The sequence below is a fragment of the Schistocerca nitens genome, chromosome 4, assembly GCF_023898315.1.
Source record: "Schistocerca nitens isolate TAMUIC-IGC-003100 chromosome 4, iqSchNite1.1, whole genome shotgun sequence".
In the NCBI taxonomy this organism is placed as follows: domain Eukaryota; kingdom Metazoa; phylum Arthropoda; class Insecta; order Orthoptera; family Acrididae; genus Schistocerca; species Schistocerca nitens.
Genome location: NC_064617.1, coordinates 262,744,944 through 262,772,185, shown reverse-complemented (window position 1 = coordinate 262,772,185; position 27,242 = coordinate 262,744,944). Strand labels below are relative to the sequence as shown.

General features: G+C 38.0%; 1 protein-coding gene across 3 annotated transcripts in view; it reads right to left on the bottom strand.

Annotated features, from left to right (window-relative positions):
• The window catches only part of LOC126251819 (glutathione hydrolase-like YwrD proenzyme), a 143,741-nt gene that overhangs the window by 13,623 nt on the left and 102,876 nt on the right, over positions 1-27,242 (bottom strand). For all 3 annotated transcript variants that reach the window (XM_049952476.1, XM_049952477.1, XM_049952478.1), the window contains exons 8-9: positions 16,217-16,382; positions 12,240-12,410 (exon numbers count right to left, since the gene is read on the bottom strand). In XM_049952476.1, coding sequence (XP_049808433.1) covers positions 12,240-12,410; positions 16,217-16,382 — 337 coding nt within the window. The remainder of the gene's footprint in view (positions 1-12,239; positions 12,411-16,216; positions 16,383-27,242) is intronic.

Sequence of the window (27,242 nt, the reverse complement as noted above, 5' to 3'; positions counted from 1 at the left end):
AGAAAATTGAGAGTGCACTAGGTGACGATCAGTTTGGCCTTAGGAAAAGTAAAGGGATGAGAGAGGGAATTCTGATGTTATGGCTAATAACAGAAGCAAGGCTAAAGAAAAATCAAGACATTTTCATAGGATTTGTCGACCTGGAAAAAGCGTTCGACAATATAAAATGGTGCAAGCTGTTCGAGATTCTGAAAAAAGTAGGGGTAAGCTATAGGGAGAGATGGGTCATATACAATATGTACAACAACCAAGAGGGAATAATAAGAGTGGACGATCAAGAACAAAGTGCTCGTATTAAGAAGGGTATAAGACAAGGCTGTAGCCTTTCACCCCTACTCTTCAATCTGTACATCGAGGAAGTAATGATGGAAATAAAAGAAAGGTTCAGGAGTGGAATTAAAATACAAGGTGAAAGGATATCAATGATATGATTCGCTGATGACATTGCTATCCTGAGTGAAAGTGAAGAAGAATTAAATGATCTGCTGAACGGAATGAACAGTCTAATGAGTACACAGTATGGTTTGAGAGTAAATCGGAGAAAGACGAAGGTAATGAGAAGTAGTAGAAATGAGAACAGCGAGAAACTTAACATCAGGATTGAAGGTCACGAAGTCAATGAAGTTAAGGAATTCTGCTACCTAGGCAGTAAAATAACCAATGACGGACGGAGCAAGGAGGACATCAAAAGCAGACTCGCTATGGCAAAAAAGGCATTTCTGGCCAAGAGAAGTCTACTAATATCAAATACCGGCCTTAATTTGAGGAAGAAATTTCTGAGGATGTACGTCTGGAGTACAGCATTGTAGTGAAACATGGATTGTGGGAAAACCGGAACAGAAGAGAATCGAAGCATTTGAGATGTGGTGATATAGACGAATGTTGAAAATTAGGTGGACTGATAAGGAAAGGAATGAGGAGGTTCTACGCAGAATCGGAGAGGAAAGGAATATGTGGAAAACACTGATAAGGAGAAGGGACAGGATGATAGGACATCTGCTAAGACATGAGGGAATGACTTCCATGGTACTAGAGGGAGCTGTAGAGGGCAAAAACTGTGGAGGAAGACAGAGATTGGAATACGTCAAGCAAATAATTGAGGACATAGGTTGCAAGTGCTACTCTGAGATGAAGAGGTTAGCGTGGCAGGCCGCATAAAACCAGTCAGTAGATAATTACAGCACACACAGAGGCATTCAAACAATCATTCTTCCCAGCCTCCATACATGAACAGAACAAGAAGAAACCTGAATAACTGTTGCAATTTGACATATCCTCTGCCATGTTCCTCACGGTGGTATGCAGAGTATAGATGTAGATGTAGAAAGAGGTTTTATATCATTCAAAAAAGGGCAGTGCCTTGTATCCCCACTCACCTGCCATTCCCTGCTTACTCAACATCAAACCACAAAGAAGCACACCTCTCATGAATCAGTACTACCCAGAACTGGAGAAAATGAATCAAATTCTCCACCAAGGTTTTGACTACCTCTCACCATGGCCTGAAATGAGAACTATCTTCCCTGCCCCTCCCACAGTGGCATTCTGCCACCCACACAACCTATGCAATATCCTTGTCCATCCCACTCCCGACCCTTTGCCCCATGATTTATATCCCTCCAATAGACCAATAGACCTAGATGCAAGATATGTCTCATACATCCTCTCTACCATGTCCACCAGTACTGTCACAGGCATCTCATATCCCATCAAATGCAGGACCACCTGTGAAAGCAGCCAGGTGATATACAAACTTAGTTGCAATCAATTTGCCATTTTCTATGTGGGGATGACAACTAACAAGCTCTTTGTCTGTATGAATGGTCACCACCAAACTGACCAAGAGCCAGCCTAACTACCCAATAGCTGAGCATACTGCCCAATACAGTTTGCTTGATTTCTATGACTGCCTGACAGCTTGTGATATCTGGATTCTTCCCACAAACACCAGATTTCCTGAACTGCGCAGGTGGGAACTCTCCCTGCAACATACCATTTGTTCATGTAACCACCTTGGCCACAACCTTCACAACAGTGGAATTTTGATTTTACGTTCCCTGATTTTATGTTTTTCATGATTCCATGGAGCCATAAATTCATAACCCCTATGAAAAACAAATGATGTAAATGCTAAAAATTCCCTGATTTTAAATTTCTTCTTAGTGAGGTTTACATCGATTCTATGTTCTTATGCAATGTCTCGCTTGACATCATCCCATATTCTTCCTATTGACATTTGATGAGATAGATTGAAGTTATAAGTGGCACTAAAGCTGGACAGTTTGCACCATGGGTTATGACAGAGTTAAAGAAATATTTTAGGCCATTTCGGAAGCAGGAGACGTGAAAGAACAAATACTGACATAATCCACAATTGGCACTGCCAACATAACTTGCAACATTTAGCTTCACTGTGAAGTTATGGTACAACCACTGATAGGTTGCAGCAACAATGGAAAAACATGACGGTTAACACAAAGTGTTCCAGACAAAGCCAACATATGATGAAGTAGCCCAGCCGACCACCTTTTGTTGTGCCACTTATAATTCACGCTCGTCTTTTTGCATGTATTTCTGATGTACTGTATTGAGCATCAATATTCATTGCCAACCTTTTAAATTCAAACACTGAGTCTTGAAGAAAATGCTCAGTCAGAATCAAGGAAATGTTCACCACTTCTGGCCAGTTAGCTTTTATTGGCTGGTGATTTGTTACAGAACCCAACAGCCAGTGCAGCCACCACACCACACTAACTCACTTTGTTTAGCTTACTACATAATAAGTTTACAGACCCTAGCCTTCAAAACATTTGAAATTCCTAAAATATTGGATTATGAGGTATAAACAGGCACAGGAGCAATGAATCAATTAGCGTGAGAATTTAATTCTTCTCCTCCTAGGTAGCAATTTTACCAACACTCATAATGTCAACTGAGAGTAAATCACGAATCCATAAACAAACAAGAAAGAAATTTCAAATATTTGTGTCATAAAATGGACCTATTAGGGAAAAAGTAGGTTTTGTCACTAGTAATACTGTAAAGTATGTAATTGAAAAGACTATCACTTTTGCTTATGATGTAAGAGGTAATTGAGCCATTTCCAACAAATTATACTGTGCTACAAATTATATCTTAAGACACACAGTTTTGAGGATTCTTTCATTTTATGTTCACCTCAAAACCAGCAAAAATTTAAGCCTACATGGTAAAATAAACTGAAAACTGAAATACCGTGAAAACTGCTGGATTACAACATCTAAGATGTTTGTAACATGTTGGATTATGTCTTCTACCTGCAGCCAATGGGTGTATAGTATGATGACATCATGCTAATGCAGTGGCTTCTAGCATATAGAATGATAAACAGCAAGCCTACTTTGTGGCTTGATCCAAAGTACAGCTGACATGATGAACTACAGTGAATGAAGTGACTGCAGCTTCCACATAGGTTTAATTTTTATAGTTACTCCTCGTACACCCTTCATTACCATGTACTAATTTCACTTAAAGTAGTTCTGCTTGGAGCCTGTTGATAAAATCCGTAGTGTATCATGCCTCTACCAACTGCAGCTAGCACAGACTACTTCATTTTCATTAACAGGATATGTTCAGTGAACAGTTGAGTGTTGGAGCCCTCAATGGTGTTTAATGCACTGTGATGGTAGACCGATTGTTATAAAAGTAATGGATTGTTGGGACACAGTAACACTGAAATCATAGCAACCTTAACTTTATTTCATATTCATCGGTATACATTAGTACCAGATGTGATGGAAAACTTGTGTGTGTATATATATATGTGCTTTCATGAAACCTGCTGTTTTTACACTACAACAAGGGATGAGTTCAAAGTGTAAATGGCACATGTTTGCAATACTGCAGAATTCTCTACTTTAACTACTCTGTGCAATGAACAAAGAAAAGCTTACAAGCAATACACTAGAGGTCACTGTGCTCACTTCACTAGAATATGCTGCACTCCCATTGGGTGCAGAAGGAAAAACACACACACACACACACACACACACACACACACACACACACACACACACACACACACTCCTGTTAGATTTGGATGCATTTCACCAAACTTCATAGTTTTGGGTTTGATTCACAATGTTAATCAATTTTTGCTTTTTTCTGGGTGAGCACAAAGGAATGATCTCTGAAAAAATGTATGTTGTAACATATAATTTGTGGCTGCAGCATGTTGGAAAACAGCTCGATTACCCTCCACCTAGATACCAATTTCAATTTTATGATGAGTTTTTAAGAACTGATGAAATTCATTACCACTAATTATTATATAAACATTGTATTGTACATTTAATTTCCTTCACTTATATAGATTTTATACATCGTATTGGAGAGGATTATGATTTTAATAATTTATGCCAATTACATATATTTTTGCTCATATTTTGTGGGTTTGAACATTCACCTCAATTCTACATTATCCTCAGTTTTGCCTTTTAAAGTCTGGACCACAGGAAAACATAAAGTAGGGGGTTCACTGTAACCCCTTTGTCCACCTGCCTATCTCCTTCCCAGCTCTCACTCCAGCCCTACACATGTCTTCTATCCCACCAGCACAGCTGCATAGTTCTTTCCTGTTCTCTGCTTTTTTTTTCTCTCCCCATTGCCATTCGCCCCTCCATCACTACCATGCCCAACACAACCTCATAATGCTGTACCTAGCAGCCCACTACCCTGTCCCCTTCACATCCCTATGTGCTTCTACAGGCAGCACTAGAATCCTCTCCTACACCTTCCTTGTTATCCCTCCTCCTCCCCAACCCACACCTCTTCTGTACAACCACTACCCACTCCAGCAAAGATTGCTGCTCACTCAGATGCAATTTCAGTCTGATGTTAACACCCAGTGGCAACAGTGGTCATTTATATGCAAGTTGTATTTAAGTGAGAACTTTGTTTTGTCTTCATGTGGTTAAGGATTTAATCCAATAGATGAATAACATCTGGTAGCTAATTTTGACACTAGTTAGTTCATTTGAAGAGTATTGGACATCTCTATAAATGGCAATTTTTAAAGTTGGACAGACAAATAATAATAGAGATACAAGGAAGGTAACTGTGAAGAAACCTTGTGTAACAGAAGAAACACTTCAATTGATTGATGAATAAAGGAAGTGCAAAGATATTCAAGCAAAGACAGGAATACCACTCTATAAGTCCCACTGGAATGAAATAAATAGGAAGCGCAGTAAAGCCAAGGCAAAATGGCTGCAGCAAAATGGTGAGGAAGTTGAAAAAGATATAGTTATCAGAAGGACTGATACAGAAAACAAAGGTCAAAACCAAAAAAAAAAAAAAATTGAAGGTGCCAACATTAAGAGCATATGAGGATTCCTTATGTTAAATACAGAGGGGGGGGGGGGTAGATGGAAAGAGTACATTGAAGGTCTCTGTTAGCGGGAGAACCTGTTTGATGATGTCATAGATGAAATGTGAGTCAGTGTGGAAGGCATAGGTGTCCAGTATTAAAGTCATGGTTTTGCAGAGCTTTGGAAGATTTGCAATCAAATTATGTGTGTGGCATAGATAACATTCTTTCGGAATTTATAAAATTAATCCCAAGATTATCATTCCTTATTCTTCGATCTGTCTGACTTTACACTTGTTTATTTTAGAGGATATGAGACATAACATTCTAGAAAGAGGTGAATTTTCAGTCTACACTGTCTGCTTTAAAAATGTCTCCCCATTGTTTGCCGCATAATTCCTTTTCAAATGACATGATCAAGTCATTGTTTGTTATTCTAAGATACAATACATTTCTCCCATGATATGTACCTGTACCCAACTATTTAATCATTGACAGTGACCATTATGGTAATTTTCAGTCCACACTGTCTGCCTTAAAAAATGTCTCCCCATTGTTTGCCCCATAATTCCTTTTTAAATGCCATTATCAAGTCATTGTTTGTTATTTTAAGACGCAATACATTTCTTCCATGATATGTACCTGCACCTAACTATTTAATCTTTGACAGTGACCATTATGGTACCGTAACATAAACCATTGACTGCTGGTTTTATAGCTAAATCACTGCAGTATGAATGAAAAAAAAAACCATGTGATACTGGTTACATATTCTACTTCCAAACTATTACACACACTTATATTAATTACACTTTTTTGTGTATAGAGGCATGCTACCAAAGGCCTTCTGGTTTTTCTCTGCCAGTACTTCATTTACAATATTGTAGAATATTACACCAGTGTCATGTGTTTTTTTTATTCATAACTCATAAAATATTTTACAAGGTACCAACGGTAAATTGCTGAAGTTTCTTAGGTCTAAAAGCAAATTGTTAATGGCTTTAACACTGTGTCCTTTAGCAGTAATAAGTAATTTCATTGCGCCAAATAATCCAAAGCTGGCCATAGACAACTATAAATGCTGTCGTTCAGTGCTATCTGACAGAAAATAGACATTAAATTCTCCCTAAACAATGATGCGCTGATTAAGTCAGCATAATCTTATTAAAAGTGCCTCCAGATGCTTTTTGAAGCTTAAAATGCATCCTTCTGGTGTCCTGTAAACTGCCAATACCACAACTTCACATGTTTCCTGGTGCACTACCATTACATAGCATTCAGTCAACTGTTCAGCACAATATTCACTATCCTGAAGGGCCTGGGACTTAACTTCCCTTTTTGCTATATATAGCCTGTCCTCCTTTGTTATGATTGGTTCCACAGTGGCCCAGTCTGTCCTCCTTTGTTATGACTGGTTCCACAGTGGCCCAGTGTAATGTTGCATGCATGAATATGGACATGTTTCATTTCAGTTATTCCCTTGCTATATTCTGACAGACATAGAAAAATGCTGACTATCTTTCATAATATGACCGTACATGAGATTAAGATTTAAGCTGTTTTCCATGAATGGCATGTAGACTTGTTCCAGTACTCTCCTCACTGTCTCTGGTATGAATGTATTGCAGATAACACAAATAGCAGGTACTACATTGGCGGCCATTCGTCCATTTCCAATTTCAGAAGGGAACCAAAATGAAAAGGAGATGAGTATTAGGAGTACAAATGGGAAGGTGTCTTCATTACTTAGGTATTCAGACACAAGTGGACAGTGAGGTGGTGTTGAGGAAAAGTTTTGTTTTGAAACTTGTTGAAGGGTGCCTGTTCCAATTTTTCAGCTTGCAAAAAAGAGCAGGTTATCAATTCACTGTGTGCACATTCTGTTTAGTCATGCAGAACTACAAATAAATTGACCAGTTTTAATGATTCTGGAGCATTTGATAAAGACTGCATTTAGGATGGCCCCATGCCACTGTGGAAAGGTAACAGGCTAGTACTAACAAAAGACAACTTTGTAATCTTTGTAGTAAATGCAAGGGACATAGTGACTCTTGTAATTAATGCAAAAGACACAGCAACAGGTCATAAACTGTCTGATGTATTTTGACTAGTTTCACTAATGTGACCATCATCAGATATTCATTATCCTAGTGGTTAAGTGCCAGTACAGTAGCTACTGATCTGCTACCTGTTTATAAAACATATAAATCCCATCAAATTTCCTTATACTCTGTCTATAAGATAATTGGATAGATAAAAAACCTACTCACCAAGTGGCAGCAAGATAAAATGCATATAAAAAAAACAAAGGAAATGTGCAAGCTTTTTGAGCTATTAGCTCCTTCTGCTAGCAGAAGGGTTGAAGAGAAAGGAAGAGGGTCTAATGTAAAGGACAAGTGATGTTCAGGAAATGGGGAGAGTTACAGAAAGTCACCCAGAACCCTGTATCAGAGGAGACAGCAGTCTGGTAAGTCTCCCATGACCAGGGATAAGTTGCCATTCACCCAGGGTCTAGGGTGACTTTTCTGTAGCTCACCCCATTTCTTAAACCTCACCAGTCCTTTACCTTCAACCCTCTTCCTTTCCCTTCAAACCTTCTGCCAGAGGAAGGAGCCACTGGCTCCGAAAATTTCCACATTTCCTTTATTTTTTTATATGTTTTTTCTCCTACTACTGCATGCTGAGTAGATTTGTTTGATTTATTTTCTTATATTGTGTCTACAGCACATACAGTAACATTATCTTGTGCATGGAATTAAGTTTGATTTTGCTTCCATTCACCCTAAAATTTTCATACTTGCACATTTCAGAGAACCTTTGTTCATGCATGGAGTTACTTTCTGCATTAGGCTTGATTGCTTTTCTTTCCTTAGTTTTTTCAAGCCATACCTTTTTCATCTGTTGCTTTTGCTGTAAACAGTTTTTTTAGCTGCAGCTCTAATAGGCCTTCCCATTATCAACAAAAAATATATAAATTAAAGCTAACAAAACAATAACAAAGCATGAAACAAACAATTGGAAAAAAATTAAAGGAAACTTCCAAAAAAATGCCTGCAAATAAAAAATCAGCCAACAATAATCATGCTCTTAACCTACTTTTTAAATTTTATATCATTATGTACTACATAAAATGGACGAAACTAAACTTTTGGGAGTTGAAAAAAAGAAAAAAAAATCTAATATAAAATAAATTAACATTCTTTGTAGTTAAGTTTCAGAGTTAAGATTACTCATCCTGTAATTTGAGAAATATATTTGAGCATCCAGTAAAATGCAGAATATGTCATAAAATTCTTATAAACATCAGTTGGTTCACAAACTATGTGATTTGTACTTATACTTAGAACACTGCAACTTCTATAGTGGTAGAGTAGACTTTTATGCTGCTAACACAGCCCAGTCCGTTGGTTACCTTCTAGTGGATAATAACATAATCACACAAATACCATGCATGGAATATGGGTCATTTAGGGCGATCTTGGCAGATGAGGGATCTCAGCATTGTTAACAAATTGCACCACTGAGAAGGAATATGGTTTTTTGTAAGTACCTCTGGGGTTTCAAAAGATGATTGCACAAGAACTGCAAGACATACAGAAAACAGACATGTATCAGTGGATAGATCATCTTTCCATGTTTCTAACTTGCATTACAGTTGCTCAACAAGGGCACTAGCAAATGTTAACACAGGTGGAAGAGCACATGCATCATGTGGAAAGAAGAGGAATTATTCCACATGTGGAACATTGAGAATACACTGCTTCAAAAAGTAATCTGAGTTGAAAATCATCATTTAACAAGTACTGACTTTCTCATCAGTTGATAACAAATCTCCACTCAAGCTATAGATACTGCTACCCATCTCACCGACTGTTTGCGTGTCACAGCTCCTGGAATCACCATCACATCTCTGTACCGTTGCCACATTGGGTGTCAAGGCCGGATCAATTCCTGCACTTATTCCCATGTTGGGATGCCTCATTGAGCTCCAGACACCACCTCCACCACCAGTGGGTATGTCTGCCACAGATCCAGAAGTTGTGTTCGAGACCCGACAACAGAGTGTTTGCGTGCATTAAACTCTCCAAATCACTGCTGCCACGAGCACCAGGATCAGATTGAGTGCTGCATCATGCTTCCATGCTGGGTTTGTGCCTGTGTTTTCTGAACACTGTGTCTCCTTGAACATTTTGTTAAGTTTTTTCCCACAGTTAATGAGACCTTGTTTTTTGTATATGAACTCAGTGTTACAAACATTGCACCTACACCAATGCTTCATTTCTTATCCTTCATACCAGTTAACCAGAGTTTGTTCATGCATCAGTGTTCTCTGAGCTGACATCTTCACACTAGATCTGCAGCCGCTCATTGCCACAGATAGTTCCTGCACAGCGCCGCCGGGCACTACCTTTCTAGCGGGACATGTGGGAACACACCTCCACACAAGCCACCATCTGCTCATGACATCACACTCTGCCACCTTTGTGCTCACACTGACATTATGCACCGCTGACACCATGCTTGCACTGACATCATCCCAAGCACCTGAAGCACAAACATGAGCTGGCTGCAGGTGTATCAGTTTTGTGCTCGAACCTACTGAGCTCTGCTCCACAAGGGGGGATTGTGGTGTCACCGCCAGACACCACACTTGCTAGGTGGTAGCTTTTAAATCGGCCGTGGTCCGTTAGTATACATCGGACCCGCGTGTCGCCACTGTCAGTGATTGCAGACTGAGCGCCACCACACGGCAGGTCTAGTCTAGAGAGACTCCCTAGCACTCACCCAGTTGTACAGCCAACTTTGCTAGTGATGGTTCACTGTCTACATACGCTCTCATTTGCCGAGACGACAGTTTAGCATAGCCTTCAGCTACATCATTTGCTACGACCTAGCAAGGCGCCATATTCAGTTACTGCAACTAATTACTTCAAGACTGCATTCTGATAAACAATATTGTGAATCATGTACCATCAAGAGCGATGTTCATCATTAATGGATTAAAGTTAAGTATCAAACTAATTACGTCCGCTTTCTGAATTCTGATTCCTTGTCATGTTCCAGACCTCACGTCAGTATAGTTCTTCCCTCCTCACGCCAGCCTGCATGAGCTAAAACGCATACATTTCGGCCTCCACTAGTAACACGGTGTTGGCTCTTCTGCCAACACAACAGAGATCTGTGTGGCAGCCTTGGACAGCAGCACAGCAAATGCAGACGACACAGTTAACGAGCTGATATTCATCTATGCATGCTCCTGTGCAAAAGTACTGTGCAAAATGTAGTTTAATCTCTGCCACGTAATGTGTAGTGCCATAAAATAAAATATAGATTAATTGTTTCTTATTGTTCACAGTTTTTTCTTGTTTGCTGGTTTTAATTATCCCCCAGAAATTGTTATCTGTTTTAATTACAATTCAGTATTAACCAAATTTTCTATGTTTTGAAATGTATTTGTCACTATAAATGATGCAATTTTAATTAGCAATAACATTTTGATTGCGATTTGACTGCTAATATGTAGAGTTTATCTTCACAGTACAAAATAATAGTTGAGTTAGCAGGATCAAAAAGAAATCTTCTCTCCCATCTTAATTTCTGTCATAATTTGCAAGGGAAGTTACCAACATATATTTCAATGTAAGTGTACAGATGCCCCTCAGAGTCCAAAGGGTGAAGAATAAAGAGATAAATAATGGGTGTATAGTGAGTCAAAAAGATACAACTGACAATGTATGGCAGTTAGAAAATATTTCTCCAGTCTATTCTTTGTTCTGGCAACTTTCCAGGAATAAGCTATAGTAAATTATATTACCTTTATTTTTTCACATATAACTTCTTCCATATTTTGTGAGATTTTGAGAAAGTGAATGTATACTGATGTGGAATCATTTTTATGGAGACATTCCGTGCATAGTATAGATGCTTTTAGAGTGCAAATATGAGCTCTAAGGATAATTTGTGACCTCAAAAAAATAGAGTCATGCAAATTTTACATTACTGAGCTTGGTGTTCTGAATGCCCCATGCTTATTCATTTATGAAACTACCTTGTTCAGAAGGGACTTCCTCTTGAAAGCAGGCAAATTATTGCAGACCAAGAATGTACACAAATATTGTACCACGAGACAATGAGATATACACCAAACATATAGCAGGGTAACATGCAATCAGAGGAGCATAATTAATACTGGTATCATATTACACAATAGGATACCAAAAGAAATAAAAAGTGCTACTTATCCAGCCAGTGTTTAAAATGAAGCTAAAGCCATGTCTAATACTGTACTGTTTCCATGCTGTAAAAGAATATAGGTATATGTAAAAAAATGATTGTTATTTGAGCAATTACAGATAAAATTAGATTGTAAAAACAGGTATTGTACTTAATAATAATTTGCCTGTTTATTTTGCTGATACTGTATATTAGTGTATCCGTATTTTGACACGTTCTTAACCAATACCTGAAAAACGTAGGCCATAAGAATATGCACCTATTTATTTTCACTTAATTCTTGTTTACACTAAATATGACTGTATCCTCATTGTGATCTGTTGAGTATCACTTGTATAATTTGTGCTGTATGATAAAACTGGTCAGATAAAAAGTCAGTCAATCAGTTATTATGTAGTTCAGAATCTATGTTTACCCATAAGATATATAAATAAATTCATAAATTAGATCTTTCAGGACAAAGCTATGGTCCTGTGGAATTAAACCATCCACTGCATCAATGACTTATTTACTACATATTATATCACACCAACTCCTCAGTGATCACATTTGTTTTTTGTTTATGACTATTGCATATGTTTGTTTATCTCACACATTCAGTCCAAGATACACTGTGATTCACATATTGCACAAATTTATTCTTCAACAAGAGATCTACCTGGACTTGGGCCTGAGGTTGCATGAATCCACCCATTATGCCATACGTAGCCAAAAGCTCTCCAGTCTCAGCATTTGTTACCATGCTTGGTATAATTGTGTGTTGTGGGCGCTTCTTTGGAGCAAGAACATTGTTTTTTGTTGGATCTAAAGTAAATAGGGCCCCACGATTCTGGAACAGACACATTTAAATTATGTAGTTTTTGTTTGTGAGTTCACTTAGCAATTTTTGTTTATTCAGTTAGAAGGTTCAGATGCTAGGAAAAATGAGGAGAAAATAATCCTGTCATTACACTGTTTATTTGTTTTACTTGGAAAGTAAAGAAGAAAATTATCAGTAAGAATATCAATACTATGAGAAGGAAACTTGCTACTCACCATATAGCGGAGATGCTGAGTCGCAGATAGATGCAACAAAAAGATTCTCACAATTATAGCTATCGGCCGCTAAGGCCTTCATCAGCAATAGACACACATACGCGTGCATGCACGCATGCGTGTGCGTGCACGCGCAGACACACACACACACACACACACACACACACACACACACACACACACACACATACACTCTCTCTCTCTCTCTCTCTCTCTCTCTCTCTCTCTCTCTCATACCAACGCAACTCACACACAACATGTGGAGTGTGTATGTGTGTGTGGATAGGTGTGCCTATTGTTGACAAAGACCTTATCAGCCGAGAACTATAATTGTGAGTGTTCTTTTGTTGTGCCTATCTGTGACTCAGCACCTTTGCTATATTGTGAGTAGCAACTTTCCTTCTCCTAATATTGTTACATTCCAATCTGGATTTTCCATTAAGAATATAAAGTTGTTCACTTATCAGCTATAGGCCTACATGGTTGCTCTGTAAAAAATATAAACATATGTCAAAAATGTGCTTACTGTTGCCCATCTTATGTAGTACACATTTGGAATAACTCAACATTTGTTGTTTGCAGTAATGGGGATTTTTATAACTCTGTGCTTTGATATAATGATGGATAATTTATGGTTAACATTGCATAAACAGTGCATTCAAAACTTGCATTGCAAACAACATTTTTTTTTTTTTTTGTAACAAGTGCTTCATTTATTGTACAACAGTCACAAAAATAGAGAGTGCATTTTCATGTAATATGCCATTTGTTGTAATACAGTACTGTTAACACCAAATAATACTGCATTATTGTAATAATTGTTAAATTTCAGCCTGTAAGCAACAGAGAAGCTATTCCATTAAATACAAATAATTTACTTCTGAAAAGATTATGGAACATGCTTTATCTTGTCTAACAGATTTACAAATGTTTTGTATTTGAGGAATCCTGCAGCCTTCATATGGTCATAGTTGACACCTTGAACACAAAACATAAATAAGTAAGTCAGACACATATAATTAAGTACTGAAAAAGTCACACTTACAAGAAATACAAATAAAGTTGTGAATTTCTAATAAAAATCCAAAAATATGAAGTATCCCAGTAAACACAACATTGTAATGAAATAGGTACTACATTTTCAGTTCTCTACATACAGGGGGATGGAAAAAAATATGGAAACACCAAAAACACAGCAAATTATGATGCCTATTACAGCATAGGAAACCCAATGGCATTCAAAACCACTTCCAGTCATCTTAGAATGGATAAATATAGGTCCTGCATGGTTTCCAAGGGAATCTTCTACCATTTGTCCTGCAAAATAGTGGCAAGTTCGTGTAACAATGATGAAGGAGGATAGCAATCATGTATCCTTCTCTCCAACAGAAAAGGAGAGGCATAGAGGAGGAATAGAAGGCTGTGTACTGCTGGAGTGGGAGCAGGGAAGGGGATAGGTGTTTGATGGACAGGGAATAACAAAGGTTGAAGATCCAGGGGGGAGGAGGGGGGAGTTACATCAATGTAGGATATATTGCAGGCACTTACACAATTCAGAAAAGATGAAGAAAGAAAGAGAAGAAAAATTATGCAAGGAATAGCAGATACTGTGTGAAGTATGTAATTTAAATCTAGCAGACAGGTAAAGAATACTAGGGCACTATAAGAAAACAGAAAAGAGAATATAAATGCAAAGTGGCAATGAATGTTCTGGGTCAAATATCAACTGAAAGGAATTAGATTATGAGGGTGTGATGAAAAGTAATTCCTCTGAATATTTTATGTGAAAACTCTTAAAAGCTTTTTACATAAAACAAATGCTATTAACATTCTACATCTTTATTCTTCATGACTACATATTTACAGCCTTATGCTGCTAGAGGGGTCCAAACTGTAGTGTGTTACATGGTGGTGTGCAATGTAACTATATTGGTGTGTGAGAAACAGGATGCTGTAATCAAGTTTCAGATCTGAAGAGATCATTCATACAGATCACCCTCTCCTTCAGCCTGCCAATGCCAGACCACACATGAGTGCTACAACATCTGCAACAATCCTTTCCTTGAGTTCCCTGTCATCAATCATCCTCTATACAGTTCCAATTTGGCGCCAAGCAATTTTCACTTGTTCTCAAAACTTAAAGAACACATTCATAGGCTTAACTTTGATGGTGATGAAGTGGTACAAGCAGAGTTGAGGTTGTGACTTTGTCAATTAAGTCAGACGTTTTACAGTGATGGTATCAAGAAACTGGTCATTCAATGGGAGAAATTTGTTCATAGCCAGTGTGACCATGATGAGAAATAAATATATAGACATGAAGCATGAAGAGATAGAATGTTAATAAAATTTGTTTTAAAAATCTTTAAGCATTAAAAAAACAATTGGAGGCATTACCTTTCAGCATGCCATTGTAGAATTGCTTGGAAGGAATTAAGAAGTAAGGAATAAAATAGCTACAGAATTTATGTAAAAATGGCAGACACACATAATAAAAACAAATATGACACTAAGAAAGTATGCTACAGCCTACATTTACATGCACACAAAGCAATCGTCCACACTGTTAAAACTCCATACTTTGCCCAATTCCACAACATTCTACAGTATTGAATTGTGTTTCAGGGTTGCACAACTGCTAACTGTCATCTCTTTAACCCAGAAAAGAGTTACAAGACCAAAGTGCCATGCAGCACAGGCAAATTCCTATTGGGCCTTTTTTCAAAAGTCTTCGCACTTCTCAATCTTCTTCATTTTTATTCTACAAACATGTAAATATGTAGGAATGAATTTAAAAGAGACAAATAAAAACTTGAATATGTATGAAAGTTATACCAAACAAAAGACAATTTCTGTGTCCCGCCAGTAAGGACAGCTGCCCTTTAAACCTAAACTACAAATAGTGCTGTACAAATGTTCAAGTTATTCCCTCATTTTTGATGTTTTATAAATCACTAAGAGCATTCTTATTAGATTACTGCTTCTAGCTGCTATTCAGTCACAGAATTTTTAGATCATGTGAAGTGCAGCAGACTTGAAGCAAGAATGTGCAAAAACTACTGCTGCTCCTAAAGCAAGATCAAACAGAATTAATTTATTGCATTATTGCAATACATTTTTCATGTTATATGTAGTGTGTGTGTGTGTTTGTGTGTGTGTGTGTGTGTGTGTGTGTGTGTGTGTGTTCTATTTTCAAGTAATTATTACAGCTTCGGTAATTATAACCGTCTTTGATCATCATTTATAGTCCTTGATGTGCAATATTGAGCTACCTGAATAGATGTTTTCACTTGATAGAAAATGATTAATTAATATCAAGTAATGATTAAGAAGTTCTTGCAGTTTGACATAGCTTATATGCTTCATAGTATTCTACAGCTTCCAGCTCATGGCTGGGTCTGTTTTGGAACATAAGACTGCATCTTTGCCTGTCCTCCCACCACATTTCTCTTTCCACTCTTTTCCATTCTTCTGCTTTCATCACACATTCTTTCACACCAGTGATCCAACTCTTGGTCTCTAGGTTGATGTAGCTTATACTGTTATTATAAAGTTAATTTTTTTCATTTCAGTTGATGTTTACTCATAGAAAACTTTTACCTGTAGAGCAAATCCACATCCTTCAGGAACAATTCCAGTTCCAAAGCTCATGTAATTGCTATTAATAAAACTACATGCATTTCCTTCAGCATCTGTGACTGTCATGTAAACAGTATCTGACATCTGTTTTATATCTGGATCCCCATGGACAGGGTAATCACTTGCCCTTAAATGTAAAAAAGAACAATTAAATAAATTTTTATCACAATTATTATTATGTTAAAATAATATTCTTCCTATTTGCATACAATAGTACATCTAATTTCTTTGACTACTTATTTTTCTCATACACCTAACTCCAACTTCTTAAACCAGCAAAGCTGTAATTCATAGATTGTCACCACTGCTGAGAGCTATCTTCAGCCTCCACCCTTGTGATGACCAATACTTCTGTGCCATTTATTAGCCCTTTATTAATTACTTAATTCTTTTACCATGTTCCAAAGATCTCATCATAAAAGAGACACTTCAGAGATGTTGAACAAGTTACCATTGTTAGAAATACCATTAATAACTGAATACCATTTAACTGCTATAATTATTTGTGCTTGCTTACGCTAAGCTTAACAGGAATGTCACTATCTTGAAGCATAACTGCTCCTCCATCAATTATATTAAATAGCTGCTATTTATGTACTATTAATGACTTGATACCTACCTACACAGCTTATCGATATTTATCTCATAACTTCTATTGAGATGACAAAGGAATAAAACACTTTACAATAGAAATTGGTGTTTGCCAAACAATTAATAAGACTCTTCAGGTATTTAAATCTAGATGATCAGATACATTTTAGGAGTGGATAATAAGGCATTTGCTTTTGTATTTATAGGGATTCTATATAGCACGGTTCATGTTAAATAGGAACTTTTTGAAGACCTTCTCACTAGATTATAGGACCTCCCTAGGATTCTGGATAATGAGGCAAAACCTATTAGTATTTTTTTCTTTTTTCTATTGTGGTTGTGTAAATAAAAAAAGTACAATTTTATTTTTACTTTTAATAAGAAATACTATGAAGAAGTGAATGTACACTGCCTGACAAAAAAAGTATAGTACCCATAAGATACGAATGGATGTCAATGTAACTTTGTACAAGTACACACCATAATTGGATTTGTAAATGATTAGTGTTGCCATTCTCTGTGACAGACAGAAAAACCACCAGAGCACATTAGTGTTGGTCATAGTCAGCATTGTTACCAGGCCTCATAGGGTGTATAAAGTGCATGAATAATATCAGATGCTGAATGATCACTGTGAAGAATGCAGAGATGCCATGTACTCATGTGATACAGCTCACTCAGCACCTGAAAGATTTTGAGAGATACCTCATCGTGGGTATCCAATTAGCTGTCTGGTTGACTCCTGCAGTATCCAGATCTGTGTGGTATTTGAATGTGACAGTGGTCCAGTGCTGGACTGCATGGGAATGTGAGGGCAGGCACACTCATTGTCTAGGTTCTGGTTGATGTCGTCTGATCACCATAAGGGTACAAGGTGAGCCTTTTGGGTCAGTGCCAGCTGTCTGAGAACAAGTAATGGATTCCCTGCAATATTCTGTGTCATACTGCACCTTTGGTTGGAGATTACCTACAGCAGGACTACAAAACTACTGTCTGTCTCAAGCATAGGTCCCTGTTAATACTGAAACAGAAATGGGATGATACCATGACCACAAAACATGGACTGCTGTTGAATGGTGTTTCATTGTGTTTCCCAAAAAATTGATACATAATATCGTCTGTGGAAAGTATATAATTTTGTATATTTCCTACGTGGGCATTTTCCAGTTCTATGTAGCTTTAAGTGAATTTTCAACCAGAAATGATATGTAAATTTCAGGTAACCTCATGATGTGGACAGGAAATTTTCATTTTTGTGCTTTAAGTGTTAGTTACATGATATATTCCATGGACACTCACCATAGTCCTTTAAATATAAGTTGTTTCATTGATGTTGCATAGTATCCTCAGCCATGAGTTGAAACAAATTGATAGTGAACTTAGCTGTGTGTTTAAATAAACTACATGATATTCCCAATTGAAGTTGTGCCATGTTAGCACACCAGACTTTCATCTGAACCACTATACATATAATCTAGTATCCTGGAACTGAATAGTGCTTATGTAGCTCACAGAACTTTATCAAAAGCCTTGACGTTCTAGTAGTGTCTATACTACACACAGTATTCCATGAACTATTGACTGTGTGAAATGGTATTGTGAGCCATGGTAGTGCCAAAAAGGCACAGAAGACTTGCTTCTGAGATATGGTTTGGATTTTTTGATAGTGAAATTGATATCGTAATCTACAAAATTGCAAATGGTATTGTATTTTGCAGTTATTTCAAAAGTAACAGAAAAGACTGTTTTCAAAATAGTATCAACTTTTCAGAAATTGAGTAACTTTAAGAAGTTAAGCGTATAAGAAAACAAATCATTTATCTGATAGTTTTCTGCATCCAAGTTAAAATTTACTGATTGTTGAGTGTTGATTTTAGGCTCGTTACACCTAATACATTATATTTACTTTACAATTTTGTCTTATTATAAGTATTTTTTTCTAAAATATTGCTAATTAGTATCTGTACAAAATTCAACAGCATAATTACGTCTGACAAAATCTAAATTTTTTTTTTCTGCGAGAAGTGACCTTTTCCAAATTTTTTTCAAGATGAGTTAGTATTTGCTTTTGCCTAAGAGAATACCAAGTATTCTTCTCACTTATCTTCAGATCAGTTAAGAAGTAATTTTGACTTTTCTCTGGGGTTTATTTTTATTTTTTTAAATTCATATTCTGAGAGCCTTGCTTATCTTGTAATTTGCTCATGCAATGTTTCATATACGTGACTAGGGAATGTTGGATCCTGAAGCTGATACACTACAAAATGTTGTGGGAAATAGCCTGGGAGCTGTCTCCACTCCTAAAAAATTATCAAGACCATCAGCAGTATGAAGAACCATCAGATACCACCCTCCAATTCAACACACACCAGCCTTCAACTATTCAGACCACAGAAACTTACGATGACATTTTTTTTTTAAAGGAGCTTGTATTACTTCATGTTCCACTTTTCAAATTTGTAAACATCTTGCACGCCTGTGAGACTTTCCCTTGCAGTGGAATGCAAGCAGGGGGGGGGGGGGGGGGCAACAATGTGCAATAAGCTGTCTGGACCATGTATCTTCTTAAATTTATTATATTACCTTTTTTTATCTTATTTGAAATGTTTTAAACTCCAACTGTATAATATGTCGTGCTCACACACTTAACCTCTGTGATTTAAAAATCAAATTTAAAAAAATTACTGTACTAGAGAAAGATATATTTTTTTGTTTATGTAAATATATGTTATCATAATTTGTTCTATTGTACTGTTGAGTAAATTTCATTTTTTTGTAAATTATTTTCGATTTACTATTCTATGTTTTGATCTTAGCATGACTACATCTTTACTGATGTATTCTGGAACAATGTTAACTCGGTGCAGTTGGCTTGCATGTGTGTGTGGCGGGAAGGAAGGAAGGGGAAATGTAAGGTTTTCTGGAGTTGCATATAAATGGAATGTATTTCACTGAGTGAACATTGTAAATTTTTGGCAGCAAGGCATCTAGGACGATTAAATATGAAAATTACATAGGAATCAGTTTTGTCGTCTGCGTTATTCTACAAACATGTCAACCTATAGGGCTTCCAGGCCTACAAGAGAACCTGGCTTCCAGACAGAAAAAATCCAAGCAATGGATTGAAGAAGAACCTGAAAAACCAGATGAGTAATTTCTCTTTAAAACTACCACTAGACCCGGCCAACAATATTTAACTACTCCATGAACATTTATTACAATTAACAGTCATCCAAAGTGTGTAACAAAGGAGGTCATTAAAACTGATGCAATAAGTTTCTCTAAAAAGCATTGAAAAATAGCTGGTGCACTTGCCACAGCAAAAGGCAAAAGCTGGTATTGATGAAGTTCATGTGGGGTATTGATAACTAGAAGACGTTGGGATTCTCATATGCCTCTGCCTCTGCCAAGTTAATCTGTCAATCTTTGAAAAGTAATACCCCTCCTCCCCCCCCCCCCCCCCCCGTCACCCCCACCCCTCTGATAATTTTGCTAATAGCTCATCAGGGCATGGCAAAGGATAGGTATCAATGATTCACCATGCATTGATAGATTTTTTAAAATCATCACAAAGGCATAATTTTCCAGTAGGTTTTTCTGACTATCATCAATGGTGTTGACCATTCACTGGAAGAAATAGGTTGAGTAACATCAAGGGATTGAAGACAATCTACTTCTGCTTTTACTTGATCCTGTAAAGTTACTGGGTAGGCCTGGAAAAAAGGGAGGCAGGCAGATTGTTCCATCATAATATAAACCTGAAATTCTGTTACACAGCCTAGTCCTTGAGGACATAGAGAGGAAAATTAGGCACAGAGAGGATCTAACTGTTGATCTGGAACTTTATCAGAAACCAAATGCACTTTATCACCCATGGAGAATCCAAACTGTTTGAAAGCACCCAAACCAAATGATTTTCAGTGTAAGCATTATCCACAAATAAGAGTGTTAATGAATGAACCACAGACTTGTAAATCACAGGTACAGAAAACTATCCAAGAATGGGAATCTGTTGTTTGTTATAACACACCAGCCTCTGTGACACTGGAGTCAGAGGAGGAAAACCCACATACACGGGGTTTGAGAATTCACCAATGTTGTTGCAGCACCCATGTGCACCATGTGCTGCTGCATTCTCAATGGTTTGTTAAACACACAGACTTCAATTTATACATTACTTTGAGACACTGTCACCACTGACACTGTTCACATCCATGTTTGTTTCATTCTTACTCATTTTGGAAAGGAGTTACATACAGAAGCAATGTATCCTTTCTTATAGCACATATTACACTTTTCCCGGGAGTTGGGACATGTAGCCTATTCACTTTGAATGAAGCACTATGGGCATGGAGGCAGCGGACTGTGACATCATTGCTGTTGTGATGCAGACTGTTGTTGTTGCAAATGATGATTACTTATAAGATGCTAAGACATTTGATGGACTGCTGCAATGGCATCTACATTCCCTTGAAAACTGACTGAAAGCTGGAAGGAGTGAGAGGAACTGATTTCTGAAACTTTGGACCAGGCTTCTATCTGACTACCTGCAGCCCATGAAACTTCAAATGACTGAGCCGTGTTCAATAATTCTGTTAGAGCAGGAATTTCACTGTTGAATTTCCCTATTTGAAGCAAGATGTATGATTGCATCATGAACCATATGACCTACATGGTACTCCTTATGAACATTTGTCACAAAATTACAATGGTGGCTAAGTCCATGTAGTTCTGCTGCCCATGCCCTGTATGACTGTTTTTGCCACTTTTGGCAGTGGTAAAACTCCACACAAGCAGCAATAATGTGAGTGTGTTCGCAATGACAGGTACAAAGTAACTCATACATCTGATAAAAAGAAAGACTTGAAGCTTCTTGTAAGGGGGCAAACTGACAGAACAACTGATACATGTGAGGTTAAATCCACAACAAAAGAAGGACCTTGCACAAGTTTACATCTGTTACTGCAAATGCCTCGAAATGTTGCTGAAGGCATTTTTAATTTGTCTCAGACTTTTGCTGCACCGTGTTACAAAGTGAATGGTAGTGAATATGTTGTTGACAGGGCTGTAGGTTGTGTCACTGAAGTCATTGTACTGGAAATAGTGACTGTCAGCACCTACTGTTGCGTGAGAAGGGATTTAAGCACTGCTTCCAAGGAAATTAAACTTAAAGGACCAATGACTGAAGTGGAACATGTGGCATCGAATCCCATCCTCATGACCAAAAATGTGTTCTAACCCAAGAACACTGTAATTTATTGCTTGAACCATACACAAACCTGGAAGACAAGGTACACTACAATTAGCAATACACAAGTGGCTGGCCGAGCCTTGTGCTCCAGCCTATATAGCCTTTAGTTCCATCAGGAGGTGCAGCCAGCAGGCTGTGCACACAACTGCTATCATATTATCAGGCCAGATGACCCATAGTGGCCAAATTGAGCACAAATTTCACATGCAAATTATGAAGCAGCACACCCACAAAATTGGTGCTTACAGCACAGTCTTCTATCATGTTCATAACTTCACAGCTGCCAACTGCAGCTCTCAACTGATAAAATTCTGCTTGTGCTACTTTGAGGACATCTTTGAGTTTTAACATCAGATGCTCTTTCTCCATAATCGTGAAGTGATAGACACAATAACTATAGCACCAAAAGGTGGCCACAGCTGATTGATTCACAACACGAATGAAAGTGTAAGCAGTCTTCACTCTGCCAAGTAGTTCTCATTACTGTTTGGCAGCTTTAAAACTTGTTCATTGTGACAATATTTTTTTAGTCTCATTTATTTTTTAGTTTAGTAGGGACTATAGGTTATGCTGGCTGGGATCATATGGCAATCTCTGCTCATATTCATAAGTCCATCTCAGAATCTTTCCTCCAGATTAATCTTCTTGCTCACACCAACAAAGTCCAAGCACACCCACGTTGTACATGCTTCCCAAAATCCCTGAAACCAACAATCCTGGATACCCCATGTAGCTGGGTACTGTACTCTCCCTGAGAGAATTTTCGATCAATTGCCCTTAGCCTAGCCTCTCATATAAAAGATATGAAGCACTTCCTTCACTGAATCTTGACTATCCCCATCCCATTGCCACCTTTTACAACTACTCATCACTCTTGATACCATTCACCAACATCCTCCAACCTCATGGTCTTGGTGCTATCAAACATCCCACTATTTACATCCTCACACACAAATAATTCTGAAGATTTTGCTCCCATGAGGATCCACAGTCTCTAAGTGTTCATTAAAAGCATACATTGTCTGGTGTAGGCATATTGTGCTCTATTAAAATAATACTATTAGCTAATTTTGACCATGAGCCATTATCAAGTGCATTTGCTATGTAATGTACTTCATATCATGCTTATCACATTCTTTTATGTCACATACATAAATCATACCCCATAATAACATATTTTAAGTGCTGCATCCTCACAACTCTTGTTATGACGGAGTACAACTTCTTGTTTTATGTATCTGACATAAAAGAATGTGATGAGTATGATATGTAATACATAACATAGCAAATGTGCTTGATAATGGCTCACAGTCAAAATTAGCTAATAGCACAATTTTAATAATGCACAATAGGGCTTACAATGGACAGTGTATTCCTTTATTAAACAACTAATTCTCCTTTGAGGGGAAGATATATTAACAAATCTGCAGCACACCCATGGGCACCTGTATGGCTTCCTCCTATGCCAATCTGTTAATCAGCTATCTAAAAGAAACCTTCCAAGTCTCCCAAAACCACAAACCTGTTGCCTGCTTCAGGTTCATTGATAGTATCCTCATGACCTGGATCCAGGTTCAAGACAACCTATGCTCATTCCTCCACAGGTTCAACACCTTCTCTACAATTCACCTCATCTGGCACTTCTCAGACCAATGTGCCACCTTTCTGGTCATTGACCTCCAGTTCTCTGAGGGCTCTGCCCATAGTTCTGTCCATATCAAGCCCACTAACCATCAACAGTATCTGCATTTTGACAACTATCATGCTTTCAACACCAGAAGTGCACCCCCATAAAGTCTATCCAGCCATGGGCAGGGCATCTGAAGTGATGAGAATTCCCTTGCTCAGTATGCTGAAGGTCTCACTCAAGGCCTCCCCAGACAAGCACTATCCTCCAACCCTAGTCCACTAACAGATTTCCTGTGCCATATCCTCCCACAACCCTAATCCTCCCACCACCTCTAAGCACTAACTGCAAAGGAGCGCTCCCTCCTATACCCCCCCCCCCCTCCCAAAAAAAAAAAAAAAAAAAAAAAAAAAAAAAAAGTCACCCAGCATCACCCCAGAACTAAAACAACTGCCCCATTTATTCAGATCCTTCACCATGGCTTCCGCTGTCCATCATCATGCCCAAAAATGAGGGACATCCTGCCTGAAATCCATCCACCTTTCCTAAAGAGATCTCATTCTACTCCAGGCCCTTAACAGGCTTATCCCATCCCATTAGATGCAAGTCTGTCTATGAAAGCAGTCGTGTTATCTATCAAATCTCCTGCAACTTTTCCACAGCATTTTATGTGAGCATGACCACTAACCATTTGTCCACCACAATGAATGGACATGCTGAACTGTGGCGTAGAGCAGAGCTGATGTGCTGCTGAGCTCAATATGCTCAATTTCAATAGCTGTTTCACAACTTGTACCATCTGGATCCTTCCCTCAGGCCTGGCTTTTCTGAGCTACATAGATGGGAGGTATGCTTGCAACTTATCCTTCTTTCCTGTAATCTCCTGACTTCAAACTCCACTAATCCCCTGCACTCACAACCTCACCCCAACAGTCTTCCCTTCCTCTATTCTGTCACCACCTCACTCCACAAACCCACATCATCATCGTCATCATGTGCTGTATGAACTCACTGGTTCTGGTGCCTGTGTGTTGCCTACCTATTCCCTTGCACTGACTGCTCTCCTTCAAGAGCTATTATCTCGTACAGGTCCAAGCTGTCACTCACCTTTCTGCAGCCTTCACTTCCACCTCCCATTTCTTTTCCTGCCTCACTTGACACAACCTCACACCCAAGGCTACCTGAAGTGAACTGCAGCCCCATCACTATGTTGGCACAATGTATGCATTTGTGTACTGAAGCTGGGAAAAGGATTCATTAGTAAGCAGTACTGTTCTTACTACAATGATACCTGTGGAAAATCATTAAAACATTGGCTGGTATGGAACCATTGAAAGTGTGCTGTACCCCCAGTGAGTGCACAGTTGATGCCTGTGGCATCTGAGTGCCAACTGCTGAAGATGTTCTGGGATGTATGTTAGCTGTGATGTAACACAGAGTCCATATGGTCGTAGTACTACTGTCATTCCATTCCCATATGTTATTGTTTACTCTAAACCCAACAGATGACATTTAAATCTACAGTAATCACCTTTGTAGTCAGTTTTGTGCCAGCAGGTTGAGTGAACCCATATCAAATTTTGTAGTTTGCTGTAAATCTAGCATATGCCGATCTGTTGTTCAGTGCATGATTACTTTGGCATTTCAATGTCGACACTTTTGATGGGATTTCCCAACTTGAGGGTTTGCTGCAAATACCACTAATAAGTTTCAATGTACACGCTGTGATCACTGTCAATTTTGTAACTTCATGCTTTGCTGTTAGATTGTAGTGCTCTTACAGACTGCAGTAAATAGAGCAAAAATCATAAATAAATACTGCTAACTTTGTCGGTGCCTACCCAAAGCACAGAACAAACATAATGCTGAGAAATGGTAAGTGTTTTGAAAATGTTCATCAGGTAGTATGAGCCAAGAGCCATGATAATACAACACACGAGGGACAGCCAACAAGTCTTGAATGTAGCTGTGGTTAATATCTAGCACTAACATGATAGGCTATCCTAAAATCATCTTTGTAGTCTGTAAATGGCTAAGGACATGTTCCCTGACCGACTTGGGTTATTGTATTAACGTCTATCTATAAAAATGGTGATACAAAATTTATTTCTATTAAGGACCCATTTCACTTCTTCCAGTCTTTCAAAAATTTGTAGGAAAGTAGCCTATGATGGAATGCTGACTCATTTTTCTGAGAATTGTTAACTGGCTCTCAGTTTGGCCTAAATAGAAGTTTCTCCACTTAGAAAGCACTACAAAACATCATAAATGAACTCCTTGCAGAGTGAAGCAAGAAAAATTATCCTCTTGTTACATTGTTACCTTGCCAAAGTCTTTGATTGTGTACATAAAAAAAATTCTACTTGGGGAAAGTAAATGTTATGGTATTAGTGGCATTCCTCTTTCATTGTTGGCATCCTACACCCCTAACAGAAAGAAGAAGGTTATGGTGATGTACTGTGTGATAGGAATACGGCTATTCTTCCATGAAATTTTAGTCAGACTGCCAGATGCCAATAATTTGCTGCCACATGGTAGCAAGTTACTGATATCCAGCAACTTGCCCAAAATTCCATGGAACAACCCATACATTATCAAAATTTTAAATTCTGCAGGAATATAACTAATCTCAGAATGGGGGTACACAACCTGTGGATCCTACAGGTTTGGAACTGAGTGCACTGAGGTACTTAATCTGCATAAATGGTTTTCCAGTGACTTTAAAGACAACTAAACAACTGCAATGTTTGCTGATGCATTCTGATCAATGGCATTCTGAAACTTCCTGGCAGATTAAAACTGTGTGCCAGACCAAGACTCAAACTCGGGTCCCAAGTTCAAGTCTCGGTCCGGCACACAGTTTTAAACTGCCAGGAAGTTTCATATCAGCACACACTCCACTGCAGAGTGAAAATCTCATTTGGGAATGACATTCTGATCAATTGCATAAACTCATTCTTAACAGACACAGTCACGATGAGAGCTTAGCAGGCCTATTATTGGTTCACAGTAAACAGTGTAAGTGTTAATCTCACAAAGACTCATATTATGGAATTTTATACAAGCAAAACTAACCCTTTACCATTATGCACAAATGTTAATGGTCATTTCCTAAATATTATACTGTCTGTACACATGAATAAAATAAATGGAATAGCATGTAAATTTCATTGGGGTCTAGCTTCGTACCAAGTTAAAGTGATTTAATAGCTTCATCACAGAGGCTGGACATAAGATTGCACACTAAACCTTATTTTTCATGTATGGTAAAGTAGGGGATCATCATGCATCCACAACCAAGCTGAGGTTGGATGAAGGTTCTAAAAATGGAACAGACAGGCTCAGGCAGATCTCCATAAGGTGTGACTAACCTTGTTCTTAACAGGCTTAAATTAATTGTTCTTGGTATTACTTAGCTATGTAATGACTGTAAAATTACAATCAAATTGTAGGCTTCATACACTTGATCATTTCAAACAATGCACTACCAGGAATGCTAAATACAGACTAAGTGGCAG